At 37.3% G+C, this 17,911-nt stretch overlaps 1 protein-coding gene across 2 annotated transcripts in view; it reads right to left on the reverse strand.

The window, feature by feature from the left end:
* LOC137035371 (activin receptor type-1-like) overlaps positions 1–17,911 on the reverse strand; it is a 68,489-nt gene that overhangs the window by 18,240 nt on the left and 32,338 nt on the right. For both annotated transcript variants that reach the window (XM_067408575.1, XM_067408576.1), the window contains 6 exons: positions 16,255–16,518; positions 9,686–9,891; positions 6,578–6,677; positions 6,085–6,231; positions 5,638–5,913; positions 3,757–3,954 (listed from right to left, as the gene is read on the reverse strand). In XM_067408575.1, the coding sequence (XP_067264676.1) occupies positions 3,757–3,954; positions 5,638–5,913; positions 6,085–6,231; positions 6,578–6,677; positions 9,686–9,891; positions 16,255–16,518 (1,191 nt within the window). The remainder of the gene's footprint in view (positions 1–3,756; positions 3,955–5,637; positions 5,914–6,084; positions 6,232–6,577; positions 6,678–9,685; positions 9,892–16,254; positions 16,519–17,911) is intronic.

Below are 17,911 nucleotides of genomic sequence, written 5' to 3' on the forward strand. Positions count from 1 at the left end.
AGACTGGAACTTCAAATGGGACCGGCTTCTATGGTCAGATGAAACTAAAAAAAAAGAGCTTTTTGGCTGCAAACCCACCAGATGGGTTTGGTGCACACATGGATAAAAAGTACCCCATGCCCACGGTTAAATATACTGCTGGATCTTTAATGTTGTGGGCCTATTTTTCTGCTGGAGGTCCTGTACATCTTGTTCAGATACATGGTATCGGTATCATGGATTCTATCAAATACCAACTGATAAATCAAAACCTAACCGCTTCTGCTAAAAATCCAATAGTGGGCTGTGGTTGGATCTTTCATCAGGACAATGATCCAAAACAAACATCAAATCCAAAACAAAAATGGGTCACTGAGCACAAAATGAAGCTTCTGCCATGGCCATCTCAGTCCTCTGACCTGAACCCTAAAGAAAATGAGTGGAGTGAACTGAAGAGAAGAAGCACCAGTATGGAGCTGGGAATCTGAAGGATCTGGAGAGATTCTGCATGAAGGAATGGTTTTTGATCTCTTGTCAGGTGTTCTCCAAACTCATCAGGCATTATAGGTGAAGACTCAGAGCTGTTATCTTGGCAAAAGGAGGTTGCAAAAAGTTTTGAATAAAAGGGTGCCAATAATTGTGGCCAACGTGTTTTGGAGAAAAACATTTATTTCATAATGTAAGTTTCACCCCACTTTCAATTATTTTCCTTCAGTGAAAGGTTATAATTTTGTGAATTTTTTTAATGAAAGATCAAAAGGATAAACAATGCAGATTTATTTTCACAGCTGCTTTTGCTCATAATTACTAAGGGTGCCAATAATTGTGGAGGGCACTGTAATATATATATATTTTCATGCTGCTAACTACACATCGCAAAGTTTCTGGATTGACAGCCATACTTCAATGCGTGACTGAATCCGATTGAAATTGTTAACCACAGTAATGGACGGAAAAAAACAATGCTGTATGTCAAATTATCTGTGTATTAAGTCGAGTGCAAATGCAAAATAATAGACATCTACTTTTTCTGTGTAATGTGTTGTAATTTGTTATTCTTTTTATTGAATAATTTCTCAAATCAGTGAGGCATTTTACATATAAAATTACAGATTTTTAAATATAAAATAGTTCGAACCACTTTGTTTTATGATCTGTCCTGACAGTGATTATTTTTTTTATTTCATGAATAAATAGGTTAATTTCATATTACATTTAGGATTATTTAGGATTTATTGTCAGTACTGGGCTCGCAGTTTGCATAGGTTACTTTGTACTGTGTGTGGATGACCATGTTAGTCCGCCACAACAAAAGACAATAAATAAATCAATAAATAATCAATAAATGTTTTTTAACAAAAACTTAATAGTCCATGACTCACAGGTTGAGGTCTGCGAGGAACTGTCTCACACAACCACTGCGCAATTCTAATTCTACGGTCCGTATGCATAATCAAGACTGACCAATAAATTGTCAATCCTCAATGGGTAACTTAACGATCACTGATTATGATGCCATGAATAAAACTATTAAATTTCACATGACTCTACTTAGCAACTAAAACAGCTCAAGTCATAGTAATTAGAAAAAGAAAAACTAAAATTAAAATATATCAGGGTTGGCAAATTTGGTTTCCTGGCTAGAGTGAGATTTTGATTGCTGAATTGCTCAAATGCAACTATTTGGATCCAACAATTTTTTTGGTTTCTTAAATTTTCTCCATCTAGTACTGTCGACAGCTCTGTATTGATCAAATTGGCCACTTTTCCACCAAAATTACCCGGAACCCGGAATTTGTCCCAGGAACTTTTTTACACAGGAACTTTTTCCCCCAGGCCTGTTGCTGTCTGCGTTTCCATCGCGGTTTAAGTACCATGAGGAAGCCTGGTGACGTATAACTGCACACGACTTTCCAGTTCCTGCTGGATTTTGTACTCCATATATAAGGTTAATAAAGCCTGAACCTCGTCTCAGCCCATCGGTGTGGGGGGGTGTCCGAAAACCAGTCAGTATCTGGTGTGACCATCATTTGTCACACGCAGTGCAACACACTCCTTCGCAGAGAGTTAATCAGGTTGTTAACTGTGGTCTGTGGAATGTTGGTCCACTCCTCTTCAATGACTGTGCAAAGTTGCTGGATATTGGCAGGAACTGGAATACGCTGCCGTATACGCCGATCCAGAGCATCCCAAACATGCTCAATGGGTGACATGTCCGGTGAGTATGCTGGCCATGCAAGAACTGTGATGTTTTCAGCTTCCAGGAATTGTGTACAGATCCTTGCAACATGGGGCCGTGCATTATCATGTTGCAACATGACGAGATGGTCGTGGATGAATGGCACAACAATGGGCCTCAGGATCTCGTCACGGTATCGCTGTGACATCAATAAAATTCACCTGTGCTTGTTGTCCATAATGTACGCTTGCCCATACCATAACCCCACCGCCACCATGGGCCACTCGATCCACATCACTGACATCAGCAAACCGCTCACCCACAAGACACCATAAACACTGTCTGCCATCTGCCCTGTACAGTGAAAACCGGGATTCATCTGTGAAGAGAACACCTCTCCAAAGTGCCAGACGCCATCGCATGTGAGCATTTGCCCACTCAAGTCGGTTACGACAACAAACTGCAGTCAGGTAAAGACCCAGATGAGGACGACGAGCATGCAGATGAGCTTCGCTGAGACAGTTTCTGACAGTTTGTGCAGAAGTTATTTGGTTACGCAAACTGATTGTTGCAGCAGCTGTCCAGGTGGCTGGTCTCAGATGATCTTGGGGCTGAAGATGCTGGATGTGGAGGTCCTGGGCTGGTGTGGTTACACATGGTCTGCGGATGTAAGGCCGGTTGGATGTACTGCCAAATTCTCTGAAACGCCTTTGGAGACGGCTTATGGTAGAGAAATGAACATTCAATTCATGGGCAACAGCTCTGGTGGACATTCCTGCAGTCAGCATGCCAACTGCATACTCCCTCATTTTAGAGTGCCCTTTTTTTGTGGCCAGCCTAAGGCACACCTGTGCAATAATCATGCTGTCTAATCAGCATCTTGATATACCACACCTGTGAGGTGGATGGATTATCTCGGCAAAGGAGAAGTGCTCACTAACACAGATTTAGACAGATTTGTGAACAATATTTGAGATAAATAGGCCTTTTGTGTACATTGAAAAAAAAGTCTTAGATCTTTGAGTTCAGCTCTTGAAAAATGGGGGCAAAAACAAAAGTGTTGCGTTTATAATTTTTTTCAGCATATGTATGTGTGTGTGTGTGTGTGTGTGTGTGTGTGTGTGTGTGTGTGTGTGTGTGTGTGTGTGTGTGTGTGTGTGTGTGTGTGTGTGTCTCAATACAGTCACTGTTTCATCTCTGTAAAATACTTTTGGACAAACATTTACATCCCTCTCTGGTCTCGAGGCTTAAAGACTCTGATTCTCCATATCTCCATAAACACTCACACCATCCTGAACTAATTCAGGACCATGTGATCTCAAATGTCTCTTAATATCTAGTTTAAGGTTTTTTGACTTCTTCAACATTTTACTCATTAAGTGTTATACAGAATGCAAATAGTGATTAAAACTGTCCATCTTATAAATTTTTAAAAGGATAATTTTCACAACGCAGCACAGAGCTCCATGTTAAAAAGCAATCTTTTACTCCTCAAGTCATTTGTCTCCATATTGAAAGCAAGTTATCCGAGTGAAACAGCAGATATTGAAAAAAAAAATTAAGGACAGGTATGAAATCAGATGTAAAGATATACGTACCAATACTAACTGTTCTTCTAGCAATTTCCCACAGCACAAGTCCAAAGGCCCAGATATCGACTCTCTTGTAAGACTCAAAGCAATCTGTTTGAATGGAGTCATCCAGGACTTCAGGGGCCATGTAGCGCTTTGTCCCAACTTTAGGATTATTCCCTACATCCAGTTCATTTTTGTCCTGAAAATGCATCACAGCGAGACCTGAAGAACACAAATGTGTGACCAAATGCATCATTATCACATACCACATGATCTATCTGTAGCTTTGCACAATACACTTTAGTCACATGTCCCTGCCTGGAATAGACACCTGTGTATTTGCTTGTGTTTTTGAATATATTATATTAAAGGACAGCTCTTTTCCACAGCTCAGCAAAACAACACTTGACAGCTTTTACCCAGGGGCGAAAGTAATGAAGACACTTTCAAATAGAATAATTTCCAGATTGCATTCATAATTTAGAGAAAGGGGTATTGTAATTCAGCATTTCATTGGACAAATACGTGCATACACACCTAAGAACATCAAATAAGATGCTGAGATGCATCTGACATGCATAATCTGAGATTTACAGTACTGGCCAATTTTGAAAATACTAAAGTGCCCACGACTTTTGCACAGTACTGTATATCCACAGCTTGATGGGAAAAGCACCTCTTGTGGGAATATACAAGAAATCAATTTCATATGACATTAAAAACATGAAAAACTAGTCTCCAAAAGGTCTTGAAAAACATTTTTTTTTTCTTTTTTTTTTGAGCATGCAGGGGAAAAAAATAGTGCTAAGTGAAAACCTCTAGTCCCCTATGGACAACATGTTTTTAAATCCTGTGACTAAGAAGAACATCTGAATTTTCTTAATGTGCTGTATGTAGTTTCAAGTGCTCTACAAAAACTAATCTTGTGTTCCACTTCCCGTGTACGGAAGAGTCCCCAGATATGTGTTAGCTAAAAGCTACCTAATGGGTTTTTGTTAGAGTTTTAGTAGGAAACAACTGTGATTTCTTCTAATAGCAGCCTGGTGTTGCAGAAATGAGCCCTAGAGCTCTAGAGTGAGTCAGAGTGAATTTAATAAAGACACAAATTAAAGTGTCCGTCCTCCATGAGCAAATATCTCGCATCTGCTTTCTACTTATTTGCGTATAAAGGGCAACATGTTCAGTAGGTAAATATTGAGGGAACAAACAAGTGATTAGAAACCAGACAACAAGTGACTGATGGATGGAAATAGGCAACAAAATATTTACAGATTTAAAATCCATTAATCTGTCCTCTATGATTCATTACCATGATTATGGCCCTAACTTATTCAGCCTAACAATAAATGTTGTATAAAAATAAAAATAAATAAATATAAAAATGGCTTATAATAATCACAAAGATTTGACCTGAACTTTTTTTTTTTGAAAGGTTGATTGGTTGATGCATTAGGAGGCTTCAGGGATAACTGCATGTTTAGAAAGTAGTTTTAGATTTGTAGACCACATTACAGATGCATATCAATTATGCTTGAAATTATCTGAATTGGTTTGCTGCTTTAAGAAAATAGTTCTAACACAAATATTTTTGAGATGCAGTAACTGTGGTATATGCAAAAAATTTAGTCTCTAGACCATAATTACTGTGATAATGTGTTATTTTGATTATACCTACAGTGATTTTTGAAAAATGTAATGCATAATTGAACAAATTAAATGGTCAATAATTCAACGCTCTGTTGTCAATTATTTCCATACATAATCATAGATCACATGGTGTTTTCAAATGTTTGCTGACACTGTCCAAAATAAACTTCATGGTAATATTTTAAATATTCTAATATAAAGCCATATGAATCAAAAGCATGCATAAAATAACTGACTTCAGTCAGAAGCCATTCTTACCAAGGTCTGCAATGCAGCACTGGCCATTTTTGTTCACTAAAATATTTTTGCTTTTTAGGTCTCTGTGAGCGATGGCTGGTTTGCCCTGAGTGCCAAAGATCTCCACGTGCAGATGAGCCAGGCCACTGGCAATGGACAGTGCCATCCGCAAACAGGCAGAAGCATCCAGCATGCTGAGTTGCAGGTAATCATAGAGAGATCCCATTTCATGAAAATGTGTGATTAACCACAACTGAGTGCTGGAGTTACGTGATGTCATATCCGATGCAATGAAGCCTGTGAAGGAAAAAAATAATTTTTATACAAGGTAAACTTTTTACATAAAGTTATAGTTAAGTGAAATTAATATGTTTTAATTGCGTTTGTTCTAAAGTATCCTAATGAAAGCAAATGTCATTTCTAGGGGTTTGATATGTGCTTTCAATATGAAAGATGTACATGATTTACCCAGAATATTCTCGTGTCGCAGTAGGACAGTGTTGTAGATTTCTGTCTCTCTGAACCAAGATTTCTCATCTCGAGATGAGAATATTTTCACAGCCACACTTTCTCCCTGCCACTGACCCCTCCAGACTTCTCCATACCGACCTTTACCTGACAGAAAACACACATATATGCTTTATATGCAGCCTATTACTTCAGACTAAACATTTTGCAAAAATATATATGTAATGTAACATTTTATGTGGTTTTATTTTTTTTCCAATTGAAGACATAATCCAGATAACTCAAAAGTGGGGTTTTGTCATATATAGCTTACTACTGGTCAAAACTGTCCCATACCTATAGCTTAGTAACTGAAAGCCAAGTGGTGTTTAAACAGTTTTAAAGGAGCAGCTAACCTGCAACACAAAATCTGAGAAACACTTTATGCACACTAGCTCACACTAGCTTATGCTCATTAGCTCTGAGAAAGTACTGAGATTGTGTGGGCACATACCGACACACTCGCTGAGAGTGATCTGTCTGGCTACTGTCCTCTGGACCAGGAAAGGTAGACCAGAGCCACTACCAGATGTACAGGAATGATCCAACAAATCCTGAGAGAAAGAATAAAGAATAAAGAAAAACAATTTAGTACATTTACTGTAGTTCCTCTACATTTGTTTATTTGGACCCTGCAGTACACACACTTGTACACTAGAGAGCACACATTGAACAGCCACATTCTAAATAATGGAATGAGGGAAAAAAAATGCACCGAAGGCCAAAACCACAAGAGTCACGATAACCATATGTTTACATCATGGAGAGAGACTTTTAGAAAGCAGGATTGCAAAACACTGGGAATAATTACTGCACAATCCTAAAAATCATAGCTTGTTGACTTTAGACACTTTGAATCACTGTCTGAACAAATGAATCAACACATTCAAAAACCAGTCACCTCCTACACCTCTGAGAGCAGATTTTACAGATTCAAGTGGTTTTAATAACATGTCATTCCCAGCACTGGAACAGACTTTTATGCTAAGGCAAACATTAGACCACTGAATATTTGCTTTGGTTGCCAAGCACTCCACAGAGAACTTTGAAAACAGCTTGAAAATGATCCAACAGCAGCAAATGAAGAGCCAGCTCAGCAAACACACATCATAATACTCACCTCACAAATTCATCAAAACACTTTCATCTTTCATCTTACATCCTGTGTTTTCATCAAACATGTGTTTAAACAGAGAGGAGATGCAGGGGATCTGTCCTTTTTTTTTTCACATCAATTGCTCCATCCATACACCATAATGACAACGCAAAAAACAGATGTGACAACTTTGCAAATTTATTAAAAAAGAAAAACTTAAAAATGAACATTGCATATGATTTGTAACTCAGTACTTTGAAGCACCTTTACAGACTCAAGTCTTTTTGGGTATGATGCGACAAGCTCTGTATTTGGTGATTTAGCTCAGTTAGGTTGGATGGGGACCGTCGGTGGACAGACATTTTTTAGGTTGCTCCAGAGATGTTTGATTGGGTTCAAGTCCGGGTTCTGGCTGGGCTACTCAAGGATGTCACATAAGCCACTCTTGCATTGTCTTAGCTGTCTGCTTAGGGTCATTGTTCTGTTGGAAGGTGAACCTTCTGCCCTGCCTGAGGTTCTGAATGCTCTGGACTAGGTTTTCATTAAGGCGATCTCTATATTTTGCTGCTCTGAGCTTTCCATCTACCCTGTCGAGTCCCCCCCAAAAAATACAACACGGCATAATGCTGCTACCATCTGCTACCATCACACTTTACTGTTGGGATGCTTTTGTGCAGGTGATGAGCAGTGCCTGGTTTCTTCCATACATGATGCTTGGAACAGAGGTTTATCAGACCAGAGAATCTTGTTTCTCACTGTCTGAGAGAGTCCTTTAGGTGCTTTTTTTTTGCAAATTCCTTGTGGGTTTTCATGTATCTTCAAGAAGCTTGAGTCTCATTCTGCCATTAAGCCCAGATAAGTGGAGTGTTGCAGTGAAGTTTGTCCTGTAAGTTTCTCCTATTTCCATATGTGTTCATGGAGCTCAACTGGAGTGATCATCAGCTTCTTGGTCAGCACTTTAACCAAGGCCCTTCTCCAGTGATTGCTCAGTTTGGCAAGGAGGCTAACTCTAGGAAGGGTCCTCGTTGTTTCAATTTTCTTCCTTTAAGGATTATGGAGGCTACATGCTTTTGTGAACCTTCAATGCAGGTTTTTTTTTTTTTTTTTTTTTTTTTGTAGTCTTCCCCAGATCTGTGTCTTGACACAATCCTGTCTCTTAGCTCTGCATGCAGTTTTTTTGACATCATGGCTTGATTTGTGCTCTGATATGCATTTACAGCTGTTAGACCATTTTTGAGAGGTGCGTGCCTTTCCAAATCATATCCATTCAATTGAATTTGCACAGGTTAACTCCACTCGAAGTGTAGTAACATCTACAAGTGAAATTGTGTCCCAGAAAAGGGTATGAACACTTATGTAATGTAATTATTTCAATTGTTTATTTTTAATACATTTGCAAAGCTGCCACAAATCTTGTTTTTTGCTTTGCCATTATGGTGTATGGAGTGTACACTAATGTGAAAAAAAGCTATTAAAGTAGTTTAACATAAGGCAACAATATAACATAAAATGTAAACAAAAAAACTTTCACAATGCCCTGTATAAAGTTACAGAAATTAATTAAAGCTGTAATTACATGCAGGTATTTTTTTTTCTTTTTTTTTAAATATTGGTACCATGTAAAAACATATGTACAATAAGTGCATTGCATAAAATTATTAATTTAAATGTTTACATAGTACATAGTACTTAAAGACACTTAATATAAAGTGTGATTAAATCACAGATTTATGTGATATTCCATTAATTAATAAGCTTAAAAGAAAACAAAGATTCAAAAACAATTGTGTGGTTACAGCGGTGTGTGTACTATAGGCGTCCAAAACTTTTATGTCTAAAGAACATGCTATTAAGACCTGTTGAAACCAAGAAAGATAACTATAACAATAAAGTACAAAAATCATTCTAAATGTAAAAAAAAAATAAAAAAATAAAAAATAGCCAAGTCCACACCACAAGTATAAAAATAACACAGAGAGGAATAATATCATTGGCATCATTTTCAGAATAATTTTTTTCAGCAGATGAACAATAAAAACATTGAAGGCCAATCTGTCAATCCTGCTTTAAAGATCTTGAACATTTAAAGCAACAGACAACATAAACTGCAGCCCACATTTAGAATAAACAGAATGATATTGTCTTCTGGTGTGGACGCTAATATACTTATCGATATCTTTATAGTTATCGTTCTTGGTGTGAACAGGCCTTTAGCATGGTACATGTCTTTACATCTTTGTAATAATAATAATTTTGTAAAGTGTAACCTCATACGAGCTATTTACTGTAGTTCTTGGCCTAATAATTTCAAGTAAATTGAAAAGTAATTTATTTCTTTATTACTTGAACTTTAGTTGATCTTTTGGTTGTGCTGTTTCAACAAATGGAATCACATCTCTCATAAAGAGCTCAATGTGCTTAATCACAAACGGATAACAGACTTTGTGATGTGTAGGTTTCCCTCACCGCGAGTGTGCTTTCTCCCACATTAGACGCAATCAGACCATCAATGGTGCCATACTCAGCATCATGAGCGGTCAGATGCTCTATCTGGTGAAGGTGAATACAACGGAAGATCAGGATCGCCACAGCAGACAGGAATATCAAAACGATGACTGGAGCCACAATCACAATGGTCAGCGTTGTCACACTATAGTTGGGGCCCTCCACCACTGAGAGAGACAGAGATTTACTGTAGAGAGTCATTTAAAAAGAAACTATTTTAACCTGCAGAGGGGTAAATCTCACAGAGATTCATATTAGTTTCATGATATTAAGCACATTTAAACCCCCTGTCACTGTAATGTGAATAAAAACTCATACTTTCAATTGCAAAAAGTCATTATGTCCAATAAGTTATTGGCTCTGTCCCAAATGGCACACACTTCATATGTACTCACAGTCTTGTGGACTTAAAGGTCCCTTAAAGGGTTACTTCACCAAAAAATTTAAATTCTATTACTCACCCTCATGTTGTTCCACACCCGTAAGACCGTTCGTTCATCTTCAGAACACAATTTAAGACATTTTTGATAAAAATCTGATGGCTCGTGAGGCCTGCATTTAAAGCAAGTTAACTTAGGGCCCTATAATACACCCGGCGCAATGCGACGCAAGGCGCAGCGCAAGTGTGCTTGCTAGTTTGCGTCCGACGCCGTTCGCATTTTCCCGTTCAGCGCCACGTCCTTAAATTAGTAAATGCATCTGTGCCAGTTAAAAGGTGTGTTCAGGCGCATTGCTATTTTAAGGAGCTGAAAATAGACTGCACCATAGACCAACTCAAACCTGGTCTAAAGTCTAAAGTCAATGGCGCAATATTTTTTTGTTAAAGCGCGTTGGTAGAAACTGCGCCTCTGGGCGCGTCCACAGTGTGCGTTGACTTTGCTTATTACACGCAGGGATGCGCATCACACCAACATGCCAAATATTAAAAACAAAAGGATTACAGTGTAAAAGAATATTATTGTGTATGCTACATAAATATAAAAATGTAATGATGAATAGTCATTGCGTGTATTAGAATTAGGCTACCTATTTTCAATTCAGCCTATTACTACTTATAATGACGAAATTGGCTAATTAATTGAACAATCGTGCCAATACACACAAATATATATTAACTGACTCATCGCGCAGAGCTATTTGAAAGCCTGCGTTTGCAAGCCCGCTTTAACTTCACGCATGAGCAGAACGGTTTCTTTGCTTGAAAAGCGTTCAGCTTTTCCGCCAACAAATTCCGCCATGTAAATAGCAATTCGCCATGGCGCGAGCGCATCTCGCTCTTAAAGGGAATGGGAGATGACACTCTGATTGGTTTATTGAACGTTACGCCCATTACTCATTAAGAGAATAGGGACTGCTTCTGATTGTGTTCGTTTCCATCAGCTCTCTCTATTCGACGTGGGACATGGACTGATGAGGATGCAGTTCCTTGTTTACATCGTGACGTCAGATAACGTTTCGTTAGGATTGGTCGAATCGATTTGGAGTGCCTCTGATCGAAGATCAGTAAAACAGGTTAAATGAAAATGGCACGTCTTTTAGTCCTGTTCTTTTTACTGTTGGATTTAACCTTTTTTGAGGTCGGCTGTAGAAGATCTAGAAGATCACATTTTGATGTAGTATAGCAGTTTCAGTGTACTGGGGGCACGTCCTTTGATCTTGACTATGGTTGGAAGAATGGAGTGTTGAAATTAGACTTTTCTTATTCACTGTGCTGTTTAAATTATTCCAGCTTACATGATGGTGAATTGTCCTTTTTTATTTACAGTACATGTTTTCAAGGAAAAATTCCTAATTCAGCCAATTCAATTAAGCGTCATGTTTTTGTTTATTTACTATTACTTTTATCTGGTAATATTCATCCAAATCCCGGGCCTGGTTATTTGAGTACTCCTGATGTTTTTAAATCTAGATCCAGAATTGGTTTTATTCATTTTAACATACGTAGCTTGCTTCCAAAAATTGACTCAGTTAGAATCTGGGCTCATACAACAGACACAGATTTTATTATTCTTTTTGAAACATGGTTAAGTAAAGCTATTTCAGATAATGATGTAAATATAGGTGGGCATTCTCTGTTCAGGTGTGATCGTCTGAAAAGGGCGGTGGAATTGCAATATATGTAAGGAGTAAATTCCATACTTGCGTAATATCTGCTCTATCGATCAGTAAGATGTTTGAGTTTTTAGCTTTAAAAATTGAGCTTTCTAAAGATACTTATTTAACTTTGGTTGGTTGTTACAGGCCTCCCTCAGCCATTTCTGAATCTTTTGTTCTATTACAACAGCAACTTTCTACAATGAATTTTAATGAAATATTATTAGCTGGTGATTTTAATTGGGATTGGTTATCTTCTGTTTCAAGTATTAGACCTATTCTTGACCAATGCACCTCATAAATATGAAGATATAGGTATATTTGCTAATGATGTTAGTGATCACTGTGTCATAGCTGCTGTGAGGAATACTAAACGTCAAAAATTTAGACCTCAAATTCTTTTTACACGAAATAGAAAACATTTTGTAGATCAAGCATTGCATCATGATTTGTATATTTTTGACTGGAGTCATATTACTTTAATAAATGATGTTGAGACAGCATGGAATTTTTTCCATAGTAGTTTTATGCACTTGGTAAATAAACATGCACCAATGCGTAAAATAAGAGTGAAGACACAACATAACCCATGGTTCACATTGGAGCTAACTAGGCCGATTTCTGCAGGATAGGAATGCAGCTTGGGCCAAAGCTAGAAGCACCAAAGTTGAATCGGACTGGCTTCAGTTTAGAAAGTTGAGAAATCTTTGTACTTCCCAGATAAAAAAAGCCAAAATCAGATTATCTATTTGAAACATCACAAAATTTAAATAATCCAGTTAAATTTTGGAAAACAATAAAGTCATTGTCTCAAGCTGATAATACGGAGATTAATAAAATTATTACTAAAAATGATCACCTGACTACAGAGAAGTCAGTTATTTTAGATAGTTTGAATGAGCATTTTTTATAATCAGGTTCTTTATTTGAATCTCAGTCTCTAAACTGTTCTTTGACTAATTCTCTTACCGTACCCTCAGTTGATGCTCCATGTAAACTACACAAAAATTTGAACTTACCCAGTTCTCTGTTTCTCAGGTCCATAAAGTCCAGAGTCAGTTGGACCCAAATAAGTCTGCAGGGCCCGACAAGCTAGAACCATTTTATTTAAAGATAGCAGCTGATTTTATTGCTGAACCACGGACTTACTTATTCAATCTTTCTATTTCTCAATGCAAACTCCCAAAGATCTGGAAGTCAGCTTTTGTTTCTCCTCTTTTTAAAGGAGGGGATTCATTGCAGTTTATACAATTATATGCCAATATCTAAACTGTGTGTTTTATCTAAGTTTTTGGAGAAATTAGTAAATGAGCAATTAAAAAACTTTTTTGGAAGTAAATAATATTCTATCTCCTTTTCAGTCTGGTTTCAGAAAGCAGCACAGCATTGTTACTGCTGCCATGAAAGTGTTTAGTGATATTATAAATGCTTTAGACTGTAAACAAATTTGTTCAGCTCTTTTTCTTGATTTATCGAAGGCTTTTGACACAGTTGATCACGACATCCTTCTAAAAAGAATTTCCATTGTTTGTTTCTCAGATAATGCTATCAAATGTTTTGCAAACTACCTTTCAGCGAGAACACAGTGTGTGTTTTTAAAGGGTTGTACTTCATCTGTTCTGTCAGTCACTAAAGGTGTACCTCAGGGGTCTGTTTTAGGACCCATTTTATCTTCTATCTATATAAATAATATTTGTGATAACATTCCCAATGCTATGTACCATCTTTATGCAGACGACACTGCTATTTATTGCTGTGCTTCATCAGCTTCATAAGCTCTTCATTATTTACAGTCAGCATTTGATATTGTTCAGTCTCAACTATGTCAACTTAAACTAGTTTTAAATATAGATAAAACTAAACTAATTATTTTTTCAAATTCTAAAGCTCTATTAAGTAATCTTTCTGATATAATATCTTCACAGGGAGAAAAAATAGAATGTGTTGCGAGCTATAAGTACCTGGGTATTTTACTTGATAATCAATTAACCTTTAAGCCACACATTGATACATTACTTTTAAAACTTATGCTGAAATTGGGTTTTTATTTCAGAAACAAAACTTTATTTTCTTTTAGTGCAAGGAAATATTTGGTATCTGCAACCTTTTTACCGTTATTGGATTATGGAGATCTGTTTTACATGACTGCCCCAGTACATTATTTAAAAAAAAACTTGATACTGTTTATCATAGTGCTTTACGTTTTATTACTGGTTATGGCTATCAAGCACATCATTGCACTTTATATGACAAGGCTGAGTTGCCATCTCTGTGTACTAGAAGAACTTTCAATTGGTACTGTTTTATTTATAAGTCTATCAGTGGTCTAGCTCCATCTTACTTGTTTCTTAGCTTTTCAAACACAAATTTTTGTTACAACCTTCGTTCAAACTATTTGTTAAATCTTAAGTTCCTTGAGTCTGAACAGAGCTAGGTAAAAAAAGGTTTTAAACATAATGCTTCCATTGTTTGGAATACCTTACAAAATGTCTTAAAGCTGACTGTGCTTCCATCACTAAATGAGTTTAAGTTACTTTTAACAGATTATGTGTTTTATCCTTTGGTGAATTGCTGTTGTGATCCTTGATTGTTTTGTTTTTGTTGTTTTTTTTCGTGTCTTGATGTGTATTTGTATGTCTATGTCATTGCTGCTGCTTTCTTGGCCAGGTCACTCTTGTAAAAGAGATTTTAATCTCAATGAGTTTTTTTTTACCTGGTTAAATAAAGAAATGAATGAATGAATGAAAAGAGACAACCCATTTCAAAAATGCGCCCCGGCGCACGGACCGTTTTTCTGTCGTAAAAATGGCAAAAGTGGATTTGGACACGCCCTGAGTGCACCTGCGCCGTGCGCTTTACACTTTGCATTTAGATCATTAAAATAGGGCCCTTAGACTTTCAAAAAAATATATTTATAAAATGGTTCATGTGACTACAGTGGTTCATCCTTAATGTTATGAAGTGACAAGAATACAAAAAAACAAAATAACTTTATTTAACAATATCTAGCACTCGTCACTGAAGCTTCAACACTGCTTTATGAAGCTTCAAAGCTTCACAAATCTTTTGTTTCGAATCAGTGGTTTGGAGCATATATCAAATGATCTGAAACTGCCAAAGTCATGTGATTTCAGTAAACAAGGCTTTGTTGCATCATAAATGTTTCGAAATTTCAATGGTTCATGTGACTTTGGCAGTGCTCCGAACCACTTATTACAAACAAAAGATTCGTAAAGCTTCGAAACTTCATGAAGCAGTGTTTAGTTCAGTGACGAGTGCTAGATATTGTCGAATAAAGTTGTTTTTTGTTTTTTGGCACACAAAAAGTATTCTCATTGCTTCATAACATTAAGGTTGAACCACTGTAGTCACATGAACTGTTTTAAATATATTTTTAGTATCTTTCTGGGTGTTTGAAAGTCTAAGTTAGATTGCTCTTAATACAGGCCTCACGAGTCATCGGATTTTATCAAAAATATCTTAAATTGTGTTCCAAAGATGAACGAAGGTCTTACAGGTGTGGAACGACCTGAGGGAGAGTGATTAAAGACAGAGTTTTCCTTTTTGGGTGAACTAAACCTTTAAGTGCATGAGATGTCCCATTTGTCATTTTAGGTTTCAGAAGGGTGCTCACGAGCGCCCTCAATGAGCACGTTTGCCAAGCTCGCAATCAAGCGAGCTCCACAGCAGACTTCTTTCCAACAGTCAAAGTTATGTCACGAAAGTGCAGACTCCTAGCCATAGGAAAACCACGAGTGTCTAGGGCGCCATTTGGGACAGGGCCATTGTGTATTGCCATTTTCCTTCTTTCCATTTTTTTTAAAAATGAAACATTCTGCAAGGTTCAAACAGTCATAGAAAACCCAGAAATATCAGGAAATGTTAAAATTATATCAAGTCACGGATATTTAAACTATTCCATCTTGCTAGAACAGGGATGGGCACCTCTGGTCCTAGAGGGCCACTGTCCTGTAGATTTTTTTTTTTAAGCTCCACCTCTAAACAAACACACCTGGCTGAACTGTTCAAGCAAAGCATTCAAGAAGACTTTGGTTTGATCTTTGAGGTGTGCTTAAGGGATGGAGCTAAATAATCAATGACATCATAAAAGCTGCAGGCTTAATAATTATAAATGAGCAAAATGCATGTCAAACTACAGGACACTGCTGTCACTGGAACTACCCACATACAACATGTGTGAAAACATAAATGGCAGGAAACTACTAGTATAGAGAGGTTTAAACTAGCCCAACCCCTTTTCCAGAGTGCTTTTAGAATTAGTATGTGGCTGTTGGGGCTAAAGCATATAAACGATTGACTAAAAATATGCAAATAAGCCAAGCAATAAAGACAATTTCATGGCAACTAATATAAAACTATGTCCATTTGAACCTGAGAAGATGCAGATTATTGGTTTGTGTATGTGTGAGCATTACCTCGTACAGGAAGTCTCACAGTGAGGTTCATGTTGCACAGATGAGCCTGACAACACTCTACAATCTGGTCAGGTGATGGAGGAGTTTTGCAGGTCATCCTGCCCTGCTCATACACCTTAAAACAGCCCTTCTGAGACACTGGCATTCCATCACTCAGAGTCAAAGAGGAGAAACACTGCTGACCCATACAGCGGTCCCCTGTTACACACGACCGGCCCTCACACACACACTCATGCTCTGTAGGGGCTGCCTTTAATTCCCCATCTGGAAAGAAGATTAATATATATTAGATCAACAAATGTGATATTCAGAAGCATTTCATAAAACATTTTATGATCTCACTTTATTTCAATGTGAAATTGCATTTTGCAATATTTTTTTAATGCAATTTTATCCATCAGTGATTAACAATTAATTATGTATGGGGTCTCCGATATCTTTGTGTTCATACTGTTCCTTTTGATGGCTGACCCTCTACCTTCCAAAATATAATCCTATAAAAACCCAAGATTGCTACAAATGCAGTTAATTGAATACTTTTCAGGTATTTAACAGCAGCATTCAACATTCAAAAATAAAACTGCATAGTCTTCACTGTATTAATGAAATATGTTATTGTAATATGAATATATAACACTGACTCTTACTAAAGCTACAAAAGTTATTCACTGAAGAGCAGCGAGATATTTTTCTTTTGTTTAACATTAATGACAGAAACAACAGTGGGTATATTAGGCTATTGTCAATTTAAGACCTACAAGGCATGGATTCAATATACTGATACATTACGTGGTTTCCTTCCCAGATGTTTACCTTCACTTAAAACACAACCGTGTTTATGTGAACTTTGGGTGTTTTTGACACAACCTTGTGTGTATTTGACAGTTTAAGCACAATAAGATGCAAAAGAGATCTTAATTTAGTAGTATACATGCCGTGTGACAGCAGGTTTCTGTACACGTGTTTCAGGTGTGCACACTCAGAAAACCAGTCTATATCAAAACATTTAAACAAGACACGCAGTCACATCTCTCTTACACAGTTTGGAAGCGATTGGTGTGACAATAGACAAGTGTATGTCATGAATGAATAATTTGTAGAGATCTGCCAGAAGCAGCAGCCATTAAGAATATCTGATGGTCAAACTATTTTGTAGTTTGTGAATGGAAAACCCAAGTGGGCCCAGGGCAATCCGTGCAGTAGCGTTGTTAACCACCATGCAACCCACGCAAATGCGTAGGGCCCCACAGGTTTGGGGAGCCCCTGCTGACCAAGCACTTAAATCAATTGATGACTGCTGTTACAGCAGCCCTGTTGATCTCATTTATTACATGTAGCCTAACCATTGCTTCTGTAACCAAATTTGAATGCTGCAAACATTATTTGCTGCTCAGTGTTTATATGTCAATAAGCCTAAATTAAATCTGTTCATTATTTAAAGCAATTGTGTCTCTTCAGAAGACTTGGATTAAACTGCTCGATTCATGATTCTTAATGAATGTTTTGAAGCGTCAGAGTTATGAGTGAATAGACTTTTAATGGAGGGACAGATTTCTCCCAGATTTCATTAAAATAGGCTGTGTTCACATGCGTGTCCTGAAGATGCACGAAAGTCATATGGGTTTGGATTGGCATGAGGTTGAGTAAATGAAGACAT

This window comes from Chanodichthys erythropterus, chromosome 14 (assembly GCF_024489055.1).
Source record: "Chanodichthys erythropterus isolate Z2021 chromosome 14, ASM2448905v1, whole genome shotgun sequence".
In the NCBI taxonomy this organism is placed as follows: domain Eukaryota; kingdom Metazoa; phylum Chordata; class Actinopteri; order Cypriniformes; family Xenocyprididae; genus Chanodichthys; species Chanodichthys erythropterus.